This window comes from Atractosteus spatula, chromosome 13, assembly GCF_055471065.1.
Source record: "Atractosteus spatula isolate fAtrSpa1 chromosome 13, fAtrSpa1.hap1, whole genome shotgun sequence".
NCBI classification, from domain to species: Eukaryota; Metazoa; Chordata; class Actinopteri; order Semionotiformes; family Lepisosteidae; genus Atractosteus; species Atractosteus spatula.
The window spans coordinates 25,754,288-25,772,805 of record NC_142718.1 but is presented as its reverse complement, the minus strand read 5'-3'; the positions used below and the strand labels follow the sequence as shown (position 1 = coordinate 25,772,805).

At 37.3% G+C, this 18,518-nt stretch overlaps 2 protein-coding genes across 2 annotated transcripts in view; both read right to left on the bottom strand.

The window, feature by feature from the left end:
- pde11a (phosphodiesterase 11a) overlaps positions 1-7,616 on the bottom strand; it is a 90,130-nt gene extending 82,514 nt beyond the window's left edge. Inside the window, exons 1-2 of the mRNA XM_088930710.1 lie at positions 6,837-7,616; positions 2,787-2,945 (exon numbers count right to left, since the gene is read on the bottom strand). Coding sequence (XP_088786836.1) covers positions 2,787-2,945; positions 6,837-7,613 — 936 coding nt within the window. The 5' untranslated portion in view covers positions 7,614-7,616. The remainder of the gene's footprint in view (positions 1-2,786; positions 2,946-6,836) is intronic.
- An 8,516-nt stretch (positions 7,617-16,132) lies between these two features.
- Positions 16,133-17,754, bottom strand: cycsb (cytochrome c, somatic b). The gene is made up of 3 exons (XM_088931057.1): positions 17,647-17,754; positions 16,467-16,644; positions 16,133-16,371 (listed from the first exon to the last, which is right to left on the bottom strand). The coding sequence occupies exons 2-3, from the start codon at positions 16,633-16,635 to the stop codon at positions 16,223-16,225; spliced, it is 318 nt and encodes a 105-aa protein (XP_088787183.1). The 5' UTR covers positions 16,636-16,644; positions 17,647-17,754; the 3' UTR covers positions 16,133-16,222.
- Positions 17,755-18,518: the final 764 nt, after the last annotated feature.

Genomic DNA, 18,518 nt, shown 5'->3' with positions numbered 1-18,518 from the left:
CTTTTACAGGCATATTGTGCATAAAATACAAATAATTAAAACTCTGAGCTACTTTCAAGGTGTCGTGATTTCAAGAGGTATTTGTGAATTTTCTTTGGTGTAGTGTCATACATTTCCTGACAGTATGATGTATTAATTCCCTGGTAGCCATGTTAAATCATTATTATCTTTTTAAACATTTTAAATGTGGGGTTTGCAGTCATGAAGGTAAAAGATTAAGAAAAATAACCTCTATTTGACCTATTTAATACATATTTACTTAACTCTAATTTGCTGAAAATTACTAAATTAATTTTCAGCCTTTTAAAGCTTAGTCTGTAGACACCAAACAAATTGTTTCAGGAGAACATCACCAGTTTATTCCAAATAATTTGTGAAACCTTCCCACGCAGTTTAAGGTATTTAAAAGTGACTGCTATAGTAAGGATTACAAAATACTGTGGGTAGTAAAAACAGTTCTCATATAATAAACTATGGGTTACTAGCAATGCCCTGTGTGAAGGTAACAACTCTAATATTCTTTTTTTATGCTGTAATTTTTTTAAAGAAAACATATATTTATAAATTTCATCATATAGAAATGCAGTTATACTAACAAATATCTGAATGATTGTCTTTAAATGGCTGATATGTTTTATGCCTCTGCTTTGATTTTCCCAAAACAGAAATTTACAATAAAACAAAATAAATTTTCAGATATTAAGAAAAGTGGAAGTGCAACTTGTAACAATTCAATCAATCAATTCAATCTGTGAAGTTTAATGAGAGACAATTTTGTGTCATTTTAATGAATGCGTGATCAGGCCAGTTCTCCTTAATAATAGTCAGTTGTCTTGTTTACCAAACTTGAACCAGTCAGTATTACACAGATAACACAAAATGTCTTAGGAAAGCTGCAAAATGACACTGTGACTACACCCAACTGCCATTCACAGAAAATTAGCAAACCAGCCAAGAATCTTATGCTAATTTATAAAGTGTATGACTATGTTTCAAGTATAAAAACTCTTTTAAAAGGGAATTTATCTATATACTGTAGATGTGTAGGAATCACTGGTACTGTACATATTTAAAATGACAACTCAATATGACATAACTGTCTTGTGTATTCTTTCTATTTTACGAAATATAAATAATTGAATAACCTACTAAGTACAGGGTTGATAAAAGCCTGTTAATAAATATAGGTTTATCTATATCTACAGTATATGAAAACCCAGCAAGGGCAAAAGGTTATTATTAAATATAACATTTATACAAATAAAAATGATAGAATAATGAATTTTGTATTTTTTTCATGTACAGAAATTGGAATGTCTACCGTACATAATTGCATTCATGAATTACTCCAAATACCTGCTTTTAAAAGCACAAAATGGTCAATGACTCCCACAGATATATCTTGAAATATCAGTCACTTTAATCTATCCTGCTTCAAGACACAGTAACAGCACTGTTAATCTTGTATAAAAAAGCTGAGGTGTAGTCTGTATCAGATCAATGCAACAGCACACTGTGGTGCCTCCTTAATACAAAGTCACAGATTATTTTATCACAGGTCTCAAAAATCACATTGAACATTGTGCTTAAGGAGAGAAGTAATAAGAAAAAGGTTTACAAGGTGTTTTTATGTTTGTAATGGTCACATATTACAACATTTGTACAGTTGTGAACTCAAATAAACTGAAGTGAAATGTTTCTAGCCAGCACTTGATAACCATTTTATTTCATAACCTTCTCAAATACATCTTTCCACTTTTTAAGAGTGATGAACAGTAGTAGTTTATATGAACAACAGGAAGTTCATACCCATGTACAGCTTAGCCTGACAATAACCGACTTCAGCAATGTAAGTGAAAGAAATATGGTTTTGGATTGGATTTTATTTTAAAAAATCCCTGTCCTGTATTTCACAAAACCTATGTTTTTTTAAGCTTGTGATAAACGGGTTTTGATTCTCTCTAGTTATGAAGCATTCAAATATAATTTCACAAAAGTGGTATGAAATGATGCAGTGTTCAAAAATGATCCCATCTTTGCCATTTACTTAAGATTTCTAAATAGTGTAAACTGCAAATAAAACATTCTGTAATTTAAAGTGTGTTTGCTGCGCTAATATGTGAACACCCTCCATTTGAAGGAGAATGCAATAAATGTTGGGCTGGATAAAATACTGGCTGCCATCAAAAACACAATGAATGAGTATTGGAACAAATAGAATTTGTTGCACTTTTGATGACTCTCAGCATACATATCCTTACAGCATAAGGTGGTGTGGGAGAAAGTCTCTGGGACTGTGCAATGTTGCAGAAAGAACCAGATAAAATTTTATATGGCATTCAAAATCAGATCAGAGCCATTGTGAAATGGATGTTCCTGCTTGTTACACTTTAGTATGTATAAAACACTGAAATTCAGAAGAGTGTGCAAATTTCTCCATTCCAATCCCACACATGCACTCAGTTTTCCAGGCTATTATCTTCAGTTTTCAAGTACAACTGTAAGTGCAGAACATATATTTTCTGAGCTGTATTCTCTGAAAGTATATATGACGGAATATTTGCAATTATATCATTTTACTAACTTGCTATGGTAAAATGTCTCCGGTAGGCTTGCACAACAACTTCAAGCTTTGTAAAAAATATAAAATAGTTACATATACAAAAATACAGAACATACCTAAATCTCACAGTCCTTAAGCACAGAACAGGAAATGAACCTTTTATTTTCCTGTATGATGACGTTTGTTTATCTACTGTATCTGTACACAGTTATGGTACTCTTACCTTTTCATCATCTTCAGTGAAAAGACCACCACCTGGATTTTTGTTTATAGCCTGAGCAACTCCAATGATCGCCCCATCACTGTTCCTAATGGGCATGCACAGCAGAGACTTAGTCTTGTATCCCGTCAGTTTATCAATTTCATCACTGAAGCGGTGGTCCTACGAAGCATGGAAGAACAGGATATGAATAACAAAACACTTTTCAGAAATAACATATACGTTTAAAGTGGGATTTCAGTGTGAAATAAAAATCTCTTTGTAATTACGTGGGATAAAATTAATTACAGATTAATTTGAGCATTTTGTTGTGAACAACAGCCTCAATGCAGTTGATCCCATGTCCTCTATATTCTCTTTAAAACCTTTCATTTCTATGACAGTAAAAAAACAGACAATGTACTATAAAAACCAACCATGAAAATGCAAGCAATTATTTACTGTGCTCAGGCTTAATGGTGCATTTATTCAATGTTTACCCTTTAAGAATGCATTTGCATGTTTTCTGTACTGCAAAAGACTCTGTATAGGGCCCTAAATAACCTTGATCGATACAGCGCCTTTACTAGTCAATAAACTTTTCAAGATGTCCTGGCATCACTCTGTAGCCAGACAGTTTGGCTGTGGTTTGCCTCTTCTCTTGTTTGATGTTTATACCCAGTGCTACGCAACTGGCCTATGGCCAAATTGACTTTGCTGCGCCTATTCTAGAATACTAAAAGGAATGGGAGAAAAGATCTGTCAGTCATGAAATCTGATCTTGTACAATAACATGACAGAAAGTACCCATAGTCCAAACTGTGAGTTTTGTATAACTAGTGGTTAGAGAAAGATTATGAGCCTTAGTTAGTTTGGTGCCTCAATGATTGGGTGCCTTTGGTGATGATTACATTTCCTGAGTTGCATCAGGTGAAGTTCAGAGTTTAATACCTTAGCAATGAATGGAAATGAATTGAACTAAGATGTTTGTCTAGCATTTGTTGGACTCAAACTTGTAACTGATTTCACTATGTTCCTAATAAACCAAGGAGACATAACAGATGTTTGCTACTACAAATTGATAAATTATCAAATAACCACACATGTAATCACCAACATTATATAGTGTTGCTATGCTTCCCTTAATAAAAACATAATATACCAGCATGCAGGTTCAACTGCAGTTAAGAGTTATGTCACATTTTTTAATCTTTCTTTCAGTTTTTGGAAAGCCTTTTTTAATTATGTCTAAACAATTTCCTAAATAAATGAGGTGATGAACGCATCTTATGCTAAGCAACCCCATAATAATTAATTACCTCTGTCTCTTTCACGAGACATTTTTTCCCACGATTCACTGGAATTATGCCATTATTTTAATTACAACACTATATTCTTTAAATATGACACATTTTGTTGAGTGTTATAAGGCTGTCCCTGCATTAAACTGATCACAATTATCGGAATTAGATTTTTTCTTTTCTTTTAACACAAAATAAATTATTAATACCATTGGCTTTAAACTTGATAATGAAAAACTTGTTCAGATGATTAAGGCCTAAAAAAGAGAAAACTGAAATAGATAACATTTTGAAGGATTTTTCAGTAATTTCGCATCTTTAAACAAACTGTTGAACTATGAAACAAAACTATATTTTTTTACTTGACATGTAATCCAAGTAGTGGAAAACATACTGTACACCCCAGGAAGCCTTAACCAGTAAAACCCAGTACAAATTCTATTTAAAGTAAAACAATAAAATCACTAACAACCAAAAACTATATTTTCATTTTTTCTTGGGTTATTTGTTGGCATCACCTTTTTATATTAAAAAACCTCACCTTCAAATAAGAGTTCTGAAACAGTATTCTAGAGAACCTTAATAATACAGTGATTATGATTAATAAAAATACATCCATTTTCTAACAATTTTATCTAATTTAGGGTCGCAGGGGAACCAGACCTAATAATAATAAACTTATATAGCGCTTTTCTGGACATTGGATGCTTTACAGGTAACGGGGACTCCACTCCACCACCGCCAATGTGTAGCCCCCACGTGGATGATGCGACAGCAGCCATAGTGCCCCAGTACGCTCACCACACATCAGCTATCAGTGGAGAGGAGAACAGAGTGATGAAGCCAATCTATAGGTGGGGATTATTAGAGGGTCAAGATTGGTAAAGACCAGGGCGAAAACTGAGTGTATGTGTGTCTGTGTCTTTATCCAAATGCTTGGATGAAGTGTTTGGAAAAAGGATGTACTGGGAATTTTGAGAGCACCAGCTTTTCACTTCACTTCTCAAATTCAGGATGCTTCAATGTGATGTGATGGGCAGCCTACAAGGAAATAAAGTTGTGGATACAGAGTTGATGGACCATTAAGTAGGTGCCACTTAGCCCACTGTTCCAGAATTTCTGCACTGATCTATAGAGTATGGAGACTGGGGACACTGTGCTATAAAAGTTGTCACCCTTCAACAGACATGACAGTAAAACTGTTGATCCCAGTATCCTGGCTAAATTCCACTCTGGTCTTGCACAATCTGGAGTCCCTAATTTTAATTCAGCAATTTTTCTCTTCTCAACCCAAACTGCTGTGTTGTGGCAAAGCCAGGTGTCACCGATGTGGGTAATACACTTCAGTGAATCGGATGAAGTGGATCCCCTCCTGTATATAAAGCTCTTTTGAGATCCTTGTAAAGAGGTGATATGAATAAGGCTGGTTTGAATAATTACTGGGGTAAATATGGTATTTTGGAAGGTTATTTCATGGGGAAAAAACATTATTGAATTAATTATTTATTGTGACTTTAAAAATACTTTGGGGGTGGTCTCATAGAAACTACAGTCTAGTAGCAGACCTGCAATTATATATTTCATCTTTAAAAAATTCGTTTGCAACATTCTAGTCGCCACCTAGTGTCAAATTCCGAACAGTATCCTTCAAGCTGTTTAAGCACAGTAATAGATAAAATGTATTTTATACTGTCTCCTACGCCGTATTTCCTCCTCGTCTTAAATTATTTTGATCAAACATTCTTTGAAAAGTAATGTTGGGTCTCATTAATACACATCAGTGACAAGTTACTTTCATCACCCAGACTAGTGGCTTTCAGCATAATATCATTAGACTCAGTGCAGTTTTTAAAACCCATTAATTATCAATATACCCGTTGTGCGTTGTGTCGTTTTGCTGACAGATATTTCTGACGTTTGTTTTTGTTATTGGAAATGCCCGCTGTTGCACCTGCACTGACATTTAAAAAAAGCACTCATAAAGCACCCTAAGCCTCGTTTGAATTTTTAAAATCCTCTGTTGTTGATACTTCAACGTTTTTGAAAAGAACATCTGTTGCTTGTCTCTGGACGATTGTTTGTGTAATAATGCGTTGCATAGTGTGAGTGCAACACTGTTATTGTATCCTGAAGCTTTTACAAAGTAACATTTTAAGATAACTGGTTTGCAAATCCTATTCACATATGTGCATCCATCTAAAGTAGATAAAAATGGATTAGAAATTCTATAATGAATAATCATACAAAGCAAGCTACAGAGTTCAGATTGTTATTAAACCATTATTTTACAGCTGTCATACGCAGGTATAATTGTATTAGTAAAGTGTATTTGATTCATATCCGCGTGCATCACCAAGTTAATGGCACGTGAAACGCTTTCATATGTCCTTGGTTGTAGTCTCAGGACCGTTTGCGTCATCACAGGGTTTCTTTTCTTGCATTTTTCTTCTGCAAGACAGAAATCTGGTTTTGGTCAACATCGAAACCGCACACGCTTACCATTTTCAGGTTTCATGTCCACAGCTGCTCGTTTTGATTGAGAAAATTGTTTCACATGGGCAGAAAAACCGTAAACGATGGGCTGTATAGAGTATTAAACACTTCTTTTTACTTGTGATGACATCTTTATGTGTTCTTACATTCTGTACACTCCACTGTACTATTCACTTCAATTATTATTATTATTATTCAGCGTCTAGACTACCTGTGAAATGAAAAAATATGTCCCACTACTACTGTATTAATGCGCAAAATGTTATATAACCAAACATACCTGATAGGCATCAGGGATATTAACAGTCTCCCCATGTTCAGCAACATATCCAATTATACCCTTTCCCCACGGCACTTGTACTTCATTTGAGTTCTCCATACTTGAAGAAGGTAACACCGTGGTTCCCGCATGAACATCAAAGAATTTGGACACAAGAGTCTTCTTGTTAGCGGTGCCTTCGACTAAAAACAAGGAGCAGCGGTCTGCATCTACCATGATGCAGACATAAACGAGAATCTTGTAGCAGAGGTTAGTTAGATCCAAGTCGTTTGAAATGTCTTTAACCAATTCAAGAAAGAACTCCCTTTCGTTATGCTGCTTAAGGTAGTACTTGTAGTCAATGGCCGTTGAAGGGTATTGGGGTATGTTAACTCGGGATTCCAGAAGAGCGCTCAAAATGTGAGCGGTAGTTGGTGGCAGGGAGCTGGCTTTTCTCAAGAGAGCTCTTCGTCTCATGCTTGTTAGGGGTTCCTGCGCTCTAGAGTTTACATGTTCATCATATGTCCTGTTGGCATTAATCGCCTTGGATCTCGCAAAACTTTTCCTCAGCTCCTTCTGCGACGCACGTCTCTGCAAGCCATCACCACCCTTGTTCACCCAACAGTCTTTACTGCTACTAGTTTTCTCACCATCTGGGCTCGGATTCCCTGGAGATTTATTCACCTGGTGATTTTTGAGCCATTTTTCCACCATGCTTGGTTTCCCTTTCCTATTCAGGTAATCTTCAAATAACTCGGGATGTTTGTCCAGAAAACTTTCTACCTCCGAAAAGTCCATACTGACGATGTAAGGCAAGCCACACTATTAAGTTAATGAACATTTAAAAAACAAAAGCCGATTTTGTAATGCGAAAAAGAAAGTTGTGCATAGAAAAGCACGATTTGGAGTCACTTTAAACAATCAGCGTACGATCGCAAATAATCCTATGCAATGCAAACTATATAGTATTGAAAAGTAATAACATTCTGAATAGTACAATAAAATATTTCGGAAAGACGGTTCTCTCCCGCTACTTACTAACTCGATTCTGAAACATGTTCTTTGGTGTACAAGGGAGCGACAATCCAGTGCTATCCTCTAACTTGAAACGCTTGGAGCGCTGATGCTGCGTAGCTCAGTAGGACCAGTAAAGGCAGAGAAATTGGATCCTCCCTGTAGCAGTGTGACGTTTGCTGTAGGTTGGTCTGTTTTTCACACATTCGCCCACGTCCTTAACACATTCACTTACACGTAAAACGAAAGCTGTATAATAATCTGGAATCGACAGAGATGTACTTTTAAAACGTCTTCCTATTCTCCTTTAAAGCAGAGAAAGATAAAGACTGCTATTGCTTCGCTATTTGGTTGCAGAATGCAGACGATGACAATCTTGTACCCCTTAGGATAGCTTATGCTTTACAGTGCAGAGAAAAAAAGATACGGATGGAAGCTTTGCATGTATGTTTGATATTTTACGTTATGTTGGTTTCAGGGATCTGCCGTAAGAATCTTGTAATCTTGTAAAATCTCTGTTGTAAATGACGAGCCACAGAACAAATAAGTAATATAGTCATTATGAGAGGGGTTTAAGTACGAATATTTAACTGTAACAGTGTAAAGGGAATTCTTTATAGCACAAGACCTCGGTAAGCTCCCTGCTCGCTCCTATTTTTCATGAATTAAAACGGAATCCGAAATGTATTTTTGCTACAACAGCTTCTGTGTCCATCTTTCCGTCTCAGTCCTCAACATGAATGTGTCCGTTTAATGATTATACTAGAAATGTACTTAAAGCCTCTGTGGTTTATTTTGTGCCCTACTAGGGAAGCACTGAAAATGACAGCGTGAATAATTATACATATATTTAAAGACATTCGTAGCTGAAAAAAAAATCATATGCAGCATTTCGCCGCTGCTTGTAAGTATTATTTGCTGCAGCAGGAAAGGTATATTGATTTCTAAAACGTACGAAGAAGTTGCAGATCCCTGATAGTGGTGATTTAGATATTGTGCTTCATGCGATAAACTGCCAGTCTTTAAGACCAAAGCTGGTCAACCGTGCATTATGACAGCGTTCTTCAATTATGGTCCTAGGGGGCCGTTCTGTCAGCAAACCTAGAATACCCACAGACAGTCCAGGATGGCCACCAGAGCTTTATAAAGGTGAACGGCTACAAAATTCACTGTCAATTATCTAGTCAAGTGCTGGAATTTTCCGGTTTTTTAACTTTTAGAACATATCAAATATATCTACCAAAGTACGTGTACGTTTTTTTTTAAATGAATGAAGCAGAATAACTAAATTGTAAGACCACCTGTATAAAAGGGTACTTTCCTGGCTATTATCGAAAATGTGAATTTAATCTCCATTGACATACTTTATCAGGCTAGAGGACTAAACTAGTTTGTATTTGAGTTTTTCCATCAGCGTACCTCAATTGTTGAAGCTTCTGCATGTTTATTAGGTGTGTGAGCACTTTGTGTAGTTGTTAAGCTTTTCATGTGATGTGCTTGAATATCTAGGTCCAGATCCTCACATGCTATATTTTCCCGCTTGGAGAAGAGTTCAATTGAAGTCATTAGGTCTGGTGGTAATAATTTGCTTCATACGAGACGAGGGCCTTTACTACTTTAGAGTGCTTCACTATTTTATTGTTTTATTTTTTCTTGATGTATAGTGGAAGCTGAAACTGTTGTGTGCAGAAAAGGTTAGTTGAGATGTTTTACCAAAATAATTAAGATAATTAAAATGATCAATAAGGAACTTAAAGTTACATGTACCCATAAGGGGTCTATAACACAACAGTAATCCTTTACACTTTTAATAGAACAATAAATGTTACTGGTTATGCCTCATGCCCATGATTCTGTCTGTGCTATAATTTCTTTAGTTTTTTCCTCCATCAGCAAGATTCTTGTTACCCTTAAAATTCTCCTCTCTCTGTCTCAGCACATTTTTTTCCCAGGGACACTCTTACAGTTTCTGTTTGAGAAACTGCTGATCCAGAAAACCCCCAGGACCAGGGGTGATACACTTGTCCGCCCCTGCCCCGTCGACTTCACATTCCTGCTTCTCTTACACTTCTCATCCTGTTCTGCAGCTCTCTTTATTATCACCTCTGCCGACTGTGCCTTTCCCTTGGTCTTCAGTTTTTCAGGACCTCTCCGTCTCACCTCCTGTGGTAGAACCAACTACCCACAATCATCAGGACTGTCCGGTCCCTCTCCATTTTCTGGCATTCTGGCATGTCCACCAAACTCACCTTTTGAGACTGTACTTGTGCATTCTGCACTCTTCTACCAACTCCTGTCTACTGCCTGTTGTACTACTCTGCAGTGCTGCTGACTCAGGTGCTTATACAGTACACTTTATTTACATTGTCTTCTGTTTATTGGGATTTTTAAAATCATTTCCTGCACTATGAAAATTCTCATACTACCTGTGCATACGAAAACATTGCAGAATTTGAACAATTTCTCCTTTTAAATAATGTGTTGCTAATACTGTAGCATATTGCATGCTTTTCAAGTTACTGTGCGTGCTGTGGTGTAAGATAAGGAATGCAATAATCCATTTTCAGTAACAACTTTATTCTTAGTGTCACAATGAGCTGGAATTCGATGTGGCAGGCATAAGGCACGAGGCGGGACTAGAACCTAGACGGGATGCCAGTATACTGTAGGCTACACTCACTCACCCTCACCCCACATACTGGGGATGTTATATAGAGGTAAATTAGCTATGAGGGGACCTGACACAATTCTATTCATATTGCTCCAAAGCACTGACAAAATCAACCCACTGATCTGTTTTAGAATGATCTGTGAAACATGGAATAGGGAACTCAAGTGAAAACTACAGTATGTAGTTTTAAATGTGGAAGTGCATTTAAAAGGAGTAACAGGAGATAGATACTTCTTTACCCAGAGGAGTGGATGGCGGGAGTACAGAACATACTCTCTAGTCATGTTGTTGAAGTTGCTGGCCTGGTTTTCTTCAAGAAACAATGAATGGCTCATTAGATCAGTTAGATACTAAACTGTCTAGGTGAGGTGAATGGCCTTCTCTCATTCATAAACATTCTTACTTTCCAAGACAAAATGGTATTGGACCGTGGGAGGAGACTGGAGTATCAGTAGTAAGACCCCATGCTCAAGGAGAACATGTACCCCATGACACAAAGAAGGCAGCCCAGACTGGAATCAAACCCAACATATACATTCATGCAGCTACATCTATCAAGGTAAAGTTCAAAATTTTTAGCAGCCATACCAGAACCTGGTATTTGAACCCACAACCCAGTGGTCAGGTGAGTGTAGCACTGACGCCTGCAATCACACTGCAGCCTGCAAATATTAAATAGACATCAAATTATAGCAATAATTTAAGATATGGCAATGGCACTGGGTACAGCATGATAATCTCAGAAGAAAGCATCACACATAATGAAGACTTTAGTCCAGGCTGATAGAATAAACTACCACATTCAAATGCAGTTAATTATTTTTTTAACCATGAACATATTGCAAAAGACAGCTTTATAATGCCTTAATGATTTCCTTGATACAAAACAGATTACAAGTCTATTTAAAATAAAGACACCACCAGAGGGAACCATACTCCAGAAATTAACTACCCCTTATACAGGCTCTGGAATTGACATTTATTTACGAATTTCTGATTGTGATAAACTGCAATGCATAGTGAAGCATGAGTAAAATGTTAAAATAAAGAGTATTCTTCGTGAGAAAACAGAAATCATATGCAACATAAATTGATTTAGACTGCATGCATTTTTACAACAATTTATTAACCATCATCACTTTATTAACCCTATACAATTTCTTGCATTAGGAATTTGTCTTTTCACATACCCCAGCTTGCTCTACATGAGACACACAGACAGGGAGAGAGCCTGGGGTCAGAGTGCAGGGTCAGCCATTGTACAGCACGCCTGGAGCAGTTGGAGTCAAGGGCCTTGCTCAGGGGCCCAACAGAGTAGGATTCCTCCGCCAGTTGTGGGATTTGAACCAGCAACCTTCCAGCCACAGGTGCAGAGCCTTACCCACAGAGCCACCGCTCCGCCCTATTTTTGTTTGATCCTTGTTTGATCCTTGAAGTTCTGTTACTGTATTTTGATTACAACTGCGATAGCTCATTCAATCCAGACACCTCCTTCCAGTAACATTGTAATGAGAAGCTCTCCTTTGGTTTTCATTCCCACAGATGGTAATGAGAGAGGTGCGCTTTCTCTGGTGTTAACAAAACAGACCCAACATGGATTTCAAAACTTCTAAAAATAAAAGTAAAATGACAAAATCAGACACAAAGATAAAAGATGTATGAGAGGTTTTGGTTACTTTTAAAAAAAAGAAAACCAAACTAACAGAATGCTGAAGAACTACTCAAGAAATCTTACATATGAGGGTACATTATCATCCTTTTCATATTTTTTCTTTAAATATACAGCTCATGGAAGAGTTAAGTAATAAAGCCTGTGTGGGATTCTCTCCAACAGCAAAAATATACTACTTTAAAATCATGCGATGAACATATTTTAAATTCATTTTTTCGGACCTGTGAAATAAATTTAATGTTAGCCTATTTGTGAAAGTACTTCCCAGCCTGCGTTTCCGTGGAATCCAGACTGCTCAGCTTCCCTTTCCCTTCAGCTCTCCAACAAAACAAAATCGATGAGGCCCTGCTGATGCTCTTTACACTCTGCAGCCGTTATAGGACAAGAACTGTGGAGTTAAGCCAGAACAATCACAGTCTGGAATGGCAGAACGCCTAATCCACGAGTATCATATAAACTCCTGCTCCATTGTCATCCCCATCTTGGCATTTATCACCACTTAAGACTTCCGTATTATTAGGCTTTAGACATGTTAAAATCACCATCACCATTATTGTTCTTGTAATAATAATACACTTATATAGCGCTTTTCTGGACACTCCACTCAAAGCGCTTTACAGGTAATGGGGATCCCCTCCACCACCACCACTGTGCAGCATCCACCTGGATGATGCGACAGCAGCCATAGTGCGCCAGAACGCTCACCCCACATCAGCTATCAGTGGGGAGGAGAGCAGAGGAATGAAGCCAATTCTTAGATGGGGATTATTAGGAGTCCATGATCGGTAAGGGCCAATGGGAAACCACTACTTTTTTCGAGAAACGCCCTGTCTCATCCAAAGGACGGCGCCTGTTTATAGTACATCCCCATCACTATACTGGGGCATTAGGACCCACATGGGCTGCAGGGTGAGCGCCCCCTGCTCTCCCACTAACACCTCTTCCAGCAGCAACCTTAGTTTTTCCCAGGTCTCCCATCCAGGTACTGGCCAGGCTCACACCTGCTTAGCTTCAGTGGGCTGCCAGTTGTGAGCTGCAGGGTGATATGGCTGCTGCCCATATTGTAAGCTTGATTGTAACCCTTATGTAAGCCAAATCAATGCGGAAGAGCAAATCTACAGTGGGTTACATGAAAGCCTCTCAACACAGCAATTCGACAGAAAAGTACAGAGTTAAAAGCCTGACCTCTGCGTACATTTTGAACATTTCTACAAGGAACCCTGGGTGTGTACTTGTTTCATGAACTATTCTGACTGCTCTACCAAGGTATTTCAAAGGGCAAAAGCCAGCAGAAATGAATTTCCTTCAGGCCTCTTAATGTTTACATGTATAAGGAGACAAGAGAACAGGAAGACAGTTTTGGCACTTGGCAGGTATTTCCCTCTGATTGCTCCTATTTTAAGTGCACCTCGATGGTTATGAAAGCTGGTCATATAACCTTGAAAGAAAAATAAAGGGTAAAGCAATTGACACAAAAATGTAGATATTAAGCTTACTAATCCCTCCATTCAGATGATATTAACACTCTTGAACGATAAACAGATAAAATAGTTTGTCAATGGAAAGGTTAACATTTATGTACTTTCCTGTATATTACTTTATTCATTACTATATCGTCATTGTTTTTGTTTCTGATTTTGTTTTTGCTTTACTGGTTTGTACTGACTCATCGAACTATCATTATGGAACTTATTAATAGCAGACCATAGTGGCCAGAGCAGATGTGAAATTGTTTATTCTGTCAAAGCCTCACAATGGTATTGTCCCTGGGATTGTAGTTGTGACACAGATGTACATTTTTAAAAAATATTTCAGCACAATAACCTAGAAAAACATTTTACAAAAGCAACACAAGAAGAGAAACACAAACACTGAGAGGGTGAAAGGTTTTACATTTTCCTATTGGCTAGACATTTGACTTTCAGATATTATAATTACATATTATATATCCACAATGTTAATTGAGTAATAATCAAACAAATGAGAGGAGACTCAATTGAATTTTCAACACCTAATGGATCTAGGATCTCATCCAAGGGTTTCTTAAAAGATGCCAAGGTACCAGCTACAACATGTTCAATAACATGTATGCAACAGCCTGTTCCACACTCCCACAACCCTCTGTGTAAAGAAGTACCCCCTGTTTTTAATTTACAGTGCACTCTCTTGTAATTTCTACTTTTACTTTTCTACTTCTGCTTTGAAAGACAAGACAGACTGCGATTGTTGGAGTTTCACTGTTTGGTCTGGAGAAGCACAGGGTGTTGGCAGTGAACAAAAAATAATGAAAACAGCAAATAATGTAAAATCGCTTAAAGGCATTGGCCACCACATGTGACCAATAAGGCCTGTGTAGATACACATATACTCTAGCATGTCTGGAATTTTGCAGGAGGGATGGAGGTGGAAAAGATTGTCTCAGATGTCTTACCAGAATGTCCCATAAATACTCACTTGAGTTCGTATTTGGTAACTGAGAAAGCCATGACGTATGGATAACATTAGTACAATGCAAGTTCTGTGAATGAGGGCACTGGCATCCTGGAAGAAAATAAATACTGCAACATAAGGTAGAGATGATCACTCTGTACCATTAAGTAGCAATTAGAAACACTTTTGCTTCCTAGGGGATTGAGTGCACCAAAACCATGCCAGAAAAATGTGTCCCACAGCATTACAGACCCACCAGTACCTGTTTGTACACTGCAACCAGACAATGGAGTTTAACACTGACACCTTAAATGCGGTCACTTGTGAAACACCAGCAAGTTGAGCTGGCTTGGTCATTGCAGCTCCAGCCAAACGTGTCCTAGTAACCTCCGCTCTTTCAAAGTTAGAGCTCCCCTCTTGTTGCCACGGCAGCCATAATTATAGGCACCCAGGCCTGTCTTACATGTTTGTACCTGACACAAAGAATGCTGGGATGATACTTGCTTACTTAACACATGAAGCACATCTGTGTGGAAGCCTCTGCTTTTAATTTACTTGGCATCCCTGATTACCCAGCGTTTTCCTTTTTTGGTCCAATATCTGAAAAACAATGTATTTGCATAAGCTCCTCCTAGTGGTCTTCTGTTTTTAAGGCTAAACAGATTCACTTCTTAGGGTCCAGAAGACCTCTAGTATAACTTACAAAGAGATATTTAAGATATTATATATTATAATATATTACAAAGATACAGATATTCAGCAGAAACCTGGCATAATCCTTCGTAGGAACAAGCAAATGACAGAGCAGATTCAATTAGCTGTCAAAGCCAGAAGCATAAGAAAAACAAATTAAAAAAAAAAAACTGATTTAAGTTTTAAAACTTGTGAACACTGAAATGCCAGATATTACATTTTAGTCCTGCTAAAAACCACAGAAGAAAGAAACAAATTAAAATATTAGATTAACCTAAAAACAAATTAACTTAATGGATATTGCCGATTAAACCCTGAAGAGAGGATCTACTAAGTGTATTAACTCTTCAAAGATAAGCAGATCCTGAGGTTATTTCTTAGCAAAGCTTTAATCAAGGCTTTAATCAGCACGCTGTCAAGAAACTACCGTATCATGTTGCTAACATACAACCCCCCCCCCACCATCCATCATAAAACTTAAATAAAAGATACATCAGTTCAATCATGATAAAAATGATAATGATTTTAAAAGATGTACAGCTGCTTTCACAAACTAATTTTAGAATGCAGGTGTATTTCCAGATTAAAAGTGTCTCAACTTCACTTTCACACATGGAACCAGGGAAAAAGTTTACTCCTTCCAATTGGAGGTTCTGTGGAACAATCTGGGTATCATTTTGGTAGACTTATGTGCAACATGCCTTTGAGAATTGGAGGTTGCACCCTTAATTTACAACTTAAGACAATTCAACATAAAACATTTAATAGTGATTCACATAACAGATGAAGGCGACCTACAGAATAATACACTGAGAAAGACAAGACAGACTGCGATTGTTGGAGATTAAAAAGTTTAATATAGTCCACTAACAAAGACATAACATCAAAGCTGACTGTACACTGCAATTAATTTAAGATGAACATTTTCTATTCAGATGTTGCCTTCTTCAAATATGCAATTAGATCAGCCCGCTCTCCCTTCTTCTTGATGCCAGCAAAAATCATTTTGGTTCCTGGAATATATTTCTTGGGGTTTTCCAGGTATTCCATGAGGGTATCCTCACCCCACACAATGCCTGAAATTTAAACAGAAGAGAAGAGACATTAGTCTTGCAAACAAGAGGTTACTGCATTTGTCCAACAGATACAGCATATAATCAATCCCACATACCTTTGTTCTTGTTTGCCTCCGTGTAAGAAAAGCCTTCTGCCTGGCCCGTCTTGCGCCCAAACAGACCCCACAGGTTTGGGCCGACCTTGTGCTTTCCTCCCTTCTCAACCGTGTGACACTGCGCACACTTCTGGACAAAAACCTTTTTTCCCTTTTCAGCATCAGCCATGATTCCTCCCTGTTCAAACAAGAAAAGAATAAACATTTAAAATCATCCAAAACAGCTGACAATGTTATGAACCTCAATATTTCAGACTGGATTTGTGACAGCTGATATGAAACTAAAAAAGTGGAGCTCTTTCAAACTACAGACACATCCTATTTTGAACGTGATAAAGCCAGTTATACAGTTATCCCTTAAGAATGAAGTATAAACCACAATTTATAATTGACAATACTGTAACACGATAAAATCTTCAAAACTCCTCATGTCCTGAAGGTGATAAAATACTGGTAAAGGTCAACGGCTGAAATGGTGTGTGAACAGCTACATTTCTTTACAAACATTTTTATGAACAAGTTAATATAATCTAACTATCTGCTATAGGAGTAAGTTAATCAAAAGGTGACTAAAGAGCTTTTCAAGAACAAACAATCGAATAATCACGTTTAAGATGGGATAGAGTTGATTTAATCAAGTCACACAATCCTATTGTAGTACACCAGAACAATCACGACCTTTAAGAAGATTTTAAAAATTATTCGTAATTCTTATAAACTGTACAGTTGATCAAGCCTTCCGTATTTGTCATTTTCTTCTTTCATTTTAAAAAGATTAATCCACCTGTTGGAGATGTTTTTAATGACAAAAAAGGCGACACTCGCTTACACGCCTTTAAGGCCACTTGCAGTCGATTAAGCGACAGAACTCGGTAAGCTTTCGGTGTGATCCGAATGAAAAGCTTCAATTTTACACTAAATAGATAAAATAATTGGAAGGTTTTATAATTGACATATCATCTATCTTTAAAGAATAAAACACTCGTGGACTCCTTCTTCAGTGGTTTCACATTATCGACATGCCGGCCTAAGAGCGCTCTTCCGCAAGCCTTTTTTGCTCACCTCCAAAAAGGACACAACATTTAATAAATTAAACGACTAGTAACTTAAAGATGCTCAAACGTAACATCGATGGGGGAAAAAATAAGAGAAAAATGACGAAAAACACAACATTCCTTACCTTTATTATAAATCCCAGAACAAAAAACCTTATTCAATGCACCACCCGCGCTGTCTCCAGCCGGTTATAGAAAAACTTCACGAATTACTAGAAGGTCACACGATTTACAGACGCGGATAATTGACGTCACAGACTAGCGCAAGCCAATCATGTGCTCCATGCCAACACCCCTCACAGTGACGAAAGCAGGGGAGCAGTTATAGCCCGTCCTTATATGGGAGAAGAAGATGGGAGTGTGTGTGTGATCGGTTCAGTGCGAATTTAAAGACAGCACAAAAACGAAACCATTGTGCCACGTCCGTGTTCTGTTTATGATACCTGTAGGGCGGATTACGTGCAGGGAGACTGTTCTATTGCTAGCAAGGTTACTAAAGTTTAAAGAGTTTGATATTACAGTGTAAAACAAAGGATTGCACTCTTCTTTAACCTTTACATTAAAAGTGTACATTTGACACTTTGGTGTTATACCCAAATAATTTACCAGCTCCTTCATCTGTTTTTCATTCCTTTGCGTGTATCTAAAACAGTACCGATCTCAAGGTTAGTGTGGTGAAGAAAGGAAATTTAAAGGACATTGTCTATGTTGTGGCATTGCGCAAAGTGTTTTTGTGCTGTTGTCGGTGAAACGTTGAAACGACGTTATTGTAAAGAATCCAGTTGTTATTACCAGATATTGAGTTGCTGACTGCAAGAGAGCAAAAATACATCTAAATATGTCCGGAATGAATCAGAAAGCGACAAGGATGCATTTAATATATTTAAAAAAAATATTCATGGTACCAAAAAACTAAGATTTCCTAATTTAGAATTTTAAAATGCTGTTATAGATTCGGCAATAACAATAATAATGAAAAAGGAGAACTTGCAAAATA